The sequence below is a fragment of the Cebidichthys violaceus genome, unplaced genomic scaffold (genome assembly GCF_023349555.1).
Source record: "Cebidichthys violaceus isolate CVI_PGR_0920_01 unplaced genomic scaffold, fCebVio1.0.p SCAF_29, whole genome shotgun sequence".
NCBI classification, from domain to species: domain Eukaryota; kingdom Metazoa; phylum Chordata; class Actinopteri; order Perciformes; family Stichaeidae; genus Cebidichthys; species Cebidichthys violaceus.
Genome location: NW_027176472.1, coordinates 4546833 through 4555062, shown reverse-complemented (window position 1 = coordinate 4555062; position 8230 = coordinate 4546833). Strand labels below are relative to the sequence as shown.

At 41.6% G+C, this 8230-nt stretch overlaps 1 protein-coding gene across 1 annotated transcript; it reads left to right on the top strand.

The window, feature by feature from the left end:
• Window positions 1-2655: 2655 nt before the first annotated feature.
• Window positions 2656-5986, top strand: lsm3 (LSM3 homolog, U6 small nuclear RNA and mRNA degradation associated). The gene is made up of 4 exons (XM_068722315.1): window positions 2656-2716; window positions 5119-5229; window positions 5378-5473; window positions 5593-5986. The coding sequence occupies exons 1-4, from the start codon at window positions 2696-2698 to the stop codon at window positions 5671-5673; spliced, it is 309 nt and encodes a 102-aa protein (XP_068578416.1). The 5' UTR covers window positions 2656-2695; the 3' UTR covers window positions 5674-5986.
• Window positions 5987-8230: the final 2244 nt, after the last annotated feature.

Genomic DNA, 8230 nt, shown 5'->3' with positions numbered 1-8230 from the left:
TCATCTCTACGTCGTCTCTACGTCGTCTCTCTATGTCGTCTCTCTACGTCGTCTCTACGTCGTCTCTCTACGTCGTCTCTACGTCATCTCTCTACGTCGTCTCTCTACACCGTCTCTACGTCGTCTCTCTACGTCTCTCTACGTCGTCTCTACGTCGTCTCTCTACGTCGTCTCTCTACGTCGTCTCTACGTCTCTCTACGTTGTCTCTACGTCGTCTCTCTACGTCGTCTCTACGTCGTCTCTCTACGTCGTCTCTCTACGTCGTCTCTCTACGTCGTCTCTCTACGTCGTCTCTACCATCCACATTTCAAATACAGTAACTTCTGTTCATTGGTTGCAAAATAACCAAGATGGTGACGGGTCGTAAACCAAGATGGCGACGACGAAATCGACGAACTCAAGCCTTCAAAACGGCCACAAACCACAAATCAATGGCCGCCGTCACGATGACTCCGTCCACTTCTTATATACAGTCTGTGTTCATGTCCAGCAATCGTTTCGTCAGACCAGGTGCCTTTTAAAATAAATATTTAAAAGTTTCATTCGACCTCTCAGCAGCGCGGACGTGACACGTGACACGTGACACATACTTGAGGTTCAGTGTTTCACGGTCAGATCATTCATCGAATCTGTTGTCTGAGGATGTTGAGTGTCGTGGTGTAGAACAGGACAGAGAGGTTCCTTCTGCGTCCAGATGGAGAAGGTGCTATTCATGTAAGTCTGAGTCACCTTCACCAAACAATGCAGATGAACAGAGCCGGTGACGAGGTGCCAATCTACCGTGTGTGTGTGTGTGTGTGTGTGTGATGACGAGCGTGAACAGATGGTTTTAACTTCTGTATACTTGTCTCTCATTATTCATATGAGCTTCTAAGAGACATTTTAGTGACAAAGATCTCCCTGAAATGTTGCTTTTGAGTCTTTCACACTTTTTCAGACCCTCTACTGGTTCAACGTGACGGTGGATGAAGAACTGGTTTTAGCTTTTAGTTTGCTTGTTGTGTAAAGTCCTCCCAGACGAGTGGAGCCTCGTGCCGTGACGTGTTGAATGAATGAATGAATGCACATGGTGTAATGTTCAGGTGTTCACATAAGAAAAACAACAATAAATATGAAAATGAAAGCAGTTCTAGTGGGTAATTGAAACGTGGCGCTGCCTTCATTATTCTCCTGGCTTGTTCATCATCTTCTGCTGATCCAGGGCCTGCATTCATTTATGAAATTATATTATATTTTGTGATGTAGTTAAACATCTATAACAGATCACTCATTGGAACCTCATCACTCTTGATCACTCATAAAAAAAAAACCTTTAAAAAACGATTCAAGATGAATGTTTGATGTGTGTTCTGTGGTCCGGCACTGACCTCCTGTGGACGTTGATGGGATTTCACCTGGTCTTCAACAGACGACCAGCTTTACAAATACAGCATTTCAAAATAAAGGCTCGGGTGCTGTGATTGTTGTAATAAATAACAGTACCTTTCTCAGATGTATTGAAAGCAGATAAAACATATTATTTATATTATTATAGAAAGAGAGAGAGAGAGAGAGAGACAGAGAGAGAGAGAGAGAGAGAGAGAGAGAGAGAGAGACAGAGAGAGAGAGAGAGAGAGAGAGAGAGAGAGAGAGAGAAAGAGAGACAGAGAAAGAGACAGAGAGAGAGACAGACAGAGAGAGAGAGACAGAGAGAGAGAGACAGAGAGAGAGACAGAGAGGGAGAGAGAGAGAGAAAGAGACAGAGAGAGAGACAGACAGAGAGAGAGAGACAGAAAGAGAGACAGACAGAGAGGGAGAGAGAGAGAGAGAGAGTAAAGGGTGGTACTGCTTATCTTCACGTAGCGGGTTGCCAGGTTTTGCAGTTTATCCTCCTAGCACGCATGCGCAGTACAAATGAAGGCCCGCACGTAAAAATGTCTGCATTCAAACTGCTACTTAACTAACAGAACATATGTGTTATTATCAAAATGTGCTCAAAATATCAAAGTAAATCCACTTTGTTCCTATGTGTTTGACATGTTGTCCGTTCATACTGATGAATCATGTGTAAGTAGCACGTTGTTGATCCACAGCGATGCATTATAGTCTATACATGATAAAATGCAGCTCCTACAATATTTCACTCCGATATCTCCTCTCGGGGAGTATAGCGTAGAAATATTCTAGTAGTACTAGAGTACTTTGAGTGAATTAAACTCCACGTTGACGTGGAAACGAGTCAAATCAACTATCGACAAGAAATCAAAGCATAAGACATGCATCAGGGGCAACATTTGTGTATGAATTTATCATCTTTTTCCAATGTAAATGCATGATGTGCATCAAGTAACACAGCATGGAGGACATATTATGTCGTGAAACAGCGATCACTTGATGGCATACAAAGTTATTTATGAGTACAACCTCTGATGTTTCTTCTATAAATTAAAGAACTTTATTTTTAATTTCTAGTTTTTAATATAGATTTGTCCCCCTGCATACTGCTCTTAATATGTGTATATATATATATATATATATATATATATATATATATATATATATATATATGTATTCATTATATTAAGTATTCCTCGTCAGGTCAACAAACAGAGGTCCTGGTCCGTCCACCTCCACTTGTATCTGAACGCGCGTGTTTCTTTAACGGACCTGGCAACTTACGTACCGGTCAAACTACGCGACGCTCACTCAAAAACAATGGCGGACGAAGTGGAGCAGGTTGGTGCAGCCTCGTCGTGTTTCTGCCGTTATTCTTCCACAGCGCGTGTGTTTGACTCGAGCCGCAGCAGCCCGGTGGACGGTTTAACTCGTGGGCGTGTTGTTCGGGAGGTTATCGCGTCTCTGTTGTTTGTTGTTGCTCCGTAGGCAGCGCGCGGGGGGACTGCGAAGCTAACTGAATTAGCATTCAATGCTACCGTTGAAAATGACCACACGTGTTTGATGCCGTTTTGTTCACCAGTCGAGCGCTTAAAGCGGCTGAATGTACGTCTCTCTGTGTTGTTTGATGTGTTGGTTGAACTGGTTTCAGCAGCCTGACGTGTTTTAAATGTTTTAATGATTCTTTTAACCGGATATGACGTTGACTAACGTTACAGTTCAAACATAACTGTAGACGGTTCGGTTCTGTAGAACTCAATGTAAATCTAATCAACTCGTCACAACGGCTCTTAATCTGTGTCCTTCATCCATTAGTTAACGTTGAGTTAGGTCTGCTGTAGGTCACAGCAGTGTTGGTTCAGTTTAATGCGTTTAATACGTTTAATATGTTTATTGTGTTTATTATGTTTAATGTGTTTAATACGTTTAATATGTTTATTATGTTTAATGCGTTTAATACGTTTAATACGTTTAATGTGTTTATTGTGTTTATTATGTTTAATGTGTTTAATATGTTTATTATGTTTAATGCGTTTAATACGTTTAATACGTTTAATGTGTTTATTATGTTTAATGTTTAATGTGTTTATTATGTTTAATGTGTTTATTATGTTTAATATGTTTAATATGTTTATTATGTTTAATATGTTTATTATGTTTAATATGTTTATTATGTTTAATATGTTTATTATGTTTAATATGTTTATTATGTTTAATATGTTTATTATGTTTAATATGTTTAATATGTTTATTGTGTTTAATGTGTTTAATACGTTTAATATGTTTATTATGTTTAATGCGTTTAATGCGTTTAATACGTTTAATACGTTTAATGTGTTTATTATGTTTAATATGTTTATTATGTTTAATGTGTTTAATGTGTTTAATATGTTTAATATGTTTATTATGTTTAATATATTTATTATGTTTATTATGTTTAATATGTTTATTGTGTTTATTGTGTTTAATGTGTTTAATACGTTTAATATGTTTATTATGTTTAATGCGTTTAATACGTTTAATGTGTTTATTATGTTTAATATGTTTAATATGTTTATTATGTTTAATATGTTTATTATGTTTAATGTGTTTAATATGTTTAATGTGTTTATTATGTTTAATGTGTTTATTATGTTTAATGTGTTTAATATGTTTAATGTGTTTAATATGTTTAATATGTTTATTATGTTTAATATGTTTAATGCGTTTAATACGTTTAATACGTTTAATGTGTTTATGTTTAATACGTTTAATGTGTTTAATATGTTTATTATGTTTAATATGTTTATTATGTTTAATATGTTTAATATGTTTATTATGTTTATTATGTTTAATATGTTTATTATGTTTAATATGTTTCTACAGGAGACTGATGATTCAGTGTCTCGTGTCATAATCAAACACATTTAAGCCTCTAATGGGAGACGAGACGACATGATTTATTTTAGTTATCAAGTAGAACTTCATGTAGAAACACAAGGTCATCTGCATCCTCATGTTTTGTGCTTCTTCCTCTTCTTCTTCCTCCCATTCTTGCTCTTCTTCCTCCCCTCCTTCCTCTTCTTCTTCCTCTTCTTCTTCCTCCCATTCTTCCTCTTCTCCTTCTTCCTCCTCTTCTTCCTCCTCTTCTTCCTCTCCTTCTTCCTCTTCTTCCTCCCATTCTTCCTCTTCTTCCTCTTCCTCCCCTCCTTCCTCTCCTTCTTCCTCCCCTTCTTCCTTCTCTTCCTCCCATTTTTCCTCTTCTTCCTCCCCTCCTTCCTCTTCTTCTTCCTCCCTTTCTTCTTTCCCCTTCTTCCTCCTTTTCTTCCTCCCATTCCCCCTCTTCTTCCTCACGTTCCTTTTCTTCCTCCTCTTCCTTTTATTTTATGGGTAGAACCAGGGCTTCCTCCTCTTAGATCTGGTTTTGTTTGACTGAGTCTTGTTCCTCTTTCATGCTGAATGACTTGTTTCCAGGATCACCCATCTGGTGAGAACCAGAGGTTCAAAGTGTTGCTGATGTGAGATCTGTTGAACAGACCAGTGGATTAAATCATCTCATGGTATGAGAGCTTCTGTCTCTGACGTCCCTCGGTAGAATGGTCTGAACTCTTTTTAGAAACAGCAGTGAGTTCTGTTAGACGACCTTCTGGGTTCATCCAAAGACCCTAACTACCCCACAGGAGCAGCAGTCCTCTTCTTTGTGTCTCTAAAGGTCTCACGGTGTCTTAAATGTCTTAACTGACGTCGTCTCTCCTCTGCTGCAGCAGCCGACCACCAACACGGTGGAGGAGCCTCTGGACCTGATCAGACTCAGTCTAGACGAGAGGATCTACGTCAAGATGAGGAACGACCGGGAGCTCCGCGGCCGCCTGCATGTGAGAGAGACACACACACACACACACACACACACACACACACACACACACACACACACACACACACACACACACACACACACACACACACACACACACACACACGCGCGCTCTGTTTGTGCTTCATGCGGTGGTTTGTTGGTCCCAGGCTTACGATCAGCACCTGAACATGATCCTCGGTGACGTGGAGGAGACGGTGACGACGGTGGAGATCGACGAGGAGACGTATGAGGAGCTGTACAAGGTAGCGCTCCTCCTCTCTGCTCACTGTTAAAGTGGTGGTGGTGGTCCAACGGGTCACAGACCGGAGTCCTGGATCAATAACATCTCCACCTTCGTTGTCTCTGTCTGTCTCCTCTGCAGTCGACCAAGAGAAACATCCCCATGCTGTTCGTCCGGGGAGACGGCGTCGTCCTCGTAGCTCCGCCCCTCAGGGTGGGCTAGACCTCGGCCCACTTCCTGGTGGTGGTGGTGGTGGTGCTGTACGCTCAAACATCGTCAGACTGTCGACACGCTGCACCACCTCACTGCTCGTCTCCATCTGGTGGAGCTGCTAGGATGTACAACATGTCTTCACTCAAAGACAGGAAGAGGACTTTTGTTTTGGACGGAGAGACTCCATCCTTGTGTTTTGTTTATTATTTGGGTAAAATGTTGTTAATAAGCGGTGATGTCATGACACCGTCTGTTCTATTTCTCAGTTTGTTTTTTATTGGATTGTGCTGAGGAGCAGTAAATAAATCTTATTTTGAATTAACTCTTCTTCTCTCTCTCGGTGTGTGTGTGTGTGTGATTGTGTGTGTGTGATTGTGTGTGTGTGTGAGAGTGAGAGTGTCTCCAGCACAGTTTGTTCTGTGTCACTGATGATGATTATTATTAGACGAGTCCTTTGGCAGTAAATCCATGGATTAATGTCTGGTTCCAGTTTTCAAAATATGAAGAATTGATGTTTTTCTGACTTTTTGGGTTTAGTGTAAAAAGTAAAAATAGTGATTTATTTTCCATTTTCTGACAATTGTACAAAATGATAAATCCAGTAAATATTTGGCAGATTGGTCGATAAAAGAAATAATTATTATAATAAAAAATGACAATTCTGGTTTTGTGCAAAATTGGTCACATATATATATATAGATATATATATAAATATATATATAGATATATATAGTGTTTTATACCATGGACTGTATAAGAAGCGACATTTTGGCCGTCGCCATCTTGTTTTTTTGCGGCCAGTGAACAGAAGTGATGGAGGAGTGACATCATACACGTCTCTGGTAGAGACCTGTCAATCAGCGTGTAGCCCCGCCCCTAAAGCATCCCCTGCTTTATGGTCTGTTTGACTCTAAATGGACCGTATGGTCGAATCAGATACGTCATGCATTCAGTATCATTGTATGTTGTAGCCTCATGTCACACACACACATTCACACACACACTCACACACACACACACACACTCTGGATCTCAAGGCTCCTCCGTCTCGGGAACATTCCTCGGCGGGTCAACGAGCTCCTCTTCCCAGAAATCATCAACATTTTAGATAACGTTTAGATCACGGCCACCTATCACCATATTAGGTCGTATCTAGCGGAGCCAAAAGGTGCACACACACACACACACACACACACACACACACACACACACAATTGCAAAGGGTTTAAAAAGGGACGATGGACGCCACAGCTTTAGCTCTTCTTTGCACATAAACCGCTCCTCAACGTCTCGTCTCTCGTCGACTCTTTTATTTCTTTAACGTCTGACACTACGACCACAATCTGCTGAATGAACATCATGCTGTATTGAAGAAGACTGTAAACTAGAGACTGAGACCATAAACTCATGTTTACAATGTTTACTGAGGGAATAAATCAAGAGAGAAGTAGAGTCATTTTAGACTAGACTTCTATACAACCAGAGGAGTCGCCCCCTGATGGACACTAGAGAGAATGCAGCTTTGAGATTTTTCAGGATAGATACAGAATGTTCTCTGTTGTAGAGCATTTGATCCATTGATTGCTGTCAGGTAGAGTAGATGTACTGAAGTCTTGTATTGTTGCGTTTGCTCCACCAGATGGCAGCGTAGGCCCACAGTGAGCCACACGGGACCAGGGTTAACTTTCACCATCAATCTGTAGAAACCCAGACAGAAGTATCGGCCGACCTCTCGCTCATCGACACACTGTCCTACAGAGGGTTCACATTGTCCCGTTGTCCCGTTGTCTCGTTGTCCTGTTGTCCCATCAGCTGGTGATACCAAACCGTACGCGCCGTTCTCTGCAAAGCAAGGCACGATAATCTGGAGTGGCTTGTTTTTTTTTCCGCGGCTCCCAGAATGCCCTCTGTTTCCTGCCATGATATGATGTGAGACGAAGGCCTTCATATTTGCTTCGTCTCTTCCAGGTAGTGGAGATCACAGCTGCGTCGGAGGTTCATGCCTCTGTGGAGCTCGCCGGTGTGAACAGTGACATTTGAAGAATTCAGGATTACTTCAGCTGCTTCTTAGTTGAAGCATCAGATTCCTAAACAGGATTATAACCCCGGTGTGGGACAGGAAGTTGCCCTTGAAAGTAGCATGGCCGACACGCGACTGTTCATAAAACCCAGGGATACGTGGAGATCTGAACTAGCTCTTCCTGTGTTCTCTTATATCTTTTGTGTTTCGGTATATAACGAGCACTGACGGTCGGCGGCGCTCGGCTGCACCGCCCCGTCTCGCCGCATCACCGTCATCGCCGAGCTGAGCCGCCTCGGGAGGGACGATCGCTGCAGCGCGGCGTCAAAACCGGCCGGACCCTAACGCACCCTAACGAGGAGTCAGCGTCCTCTTCGCTCAGAACGCTCAGAAACGAGGCGACATTTTAGTGTCCATGTTTTATAAATGTAACATTCTGTATATCAGGCTGTGAGTGGTGTGTGGACAAACCCCTCAGTAGAAAGCTTCAGCACACAGAGAGGAATGAAGGTGTGAAGTTTGGTGGATGTCAGAACTACTGAAGTG

Excerpts from the sequence above, each read along its gene's own strand:
- lsm3 (XM_068722315.1), top strand. The coding sequence starts at position 2,696 with ATGGCGGACGAAGTGGAGCAG. Across the intron at positions 5,230-5,377 it reads AGCTCCGCGGCCGCCTGCAT|GCTTACGATCAGCACCTGAA; the intron begins GTGAGAGAGACA and ends TGTTGGTCCCAG. Across the intron at positions 5,474-5,592 it reads CGTATGAGGAGCTGTACAAG|TCGACCAAGAGAAACATCCC; the intron begins GTAGCGCTCCTC and ends TCTCCTCTGCAG.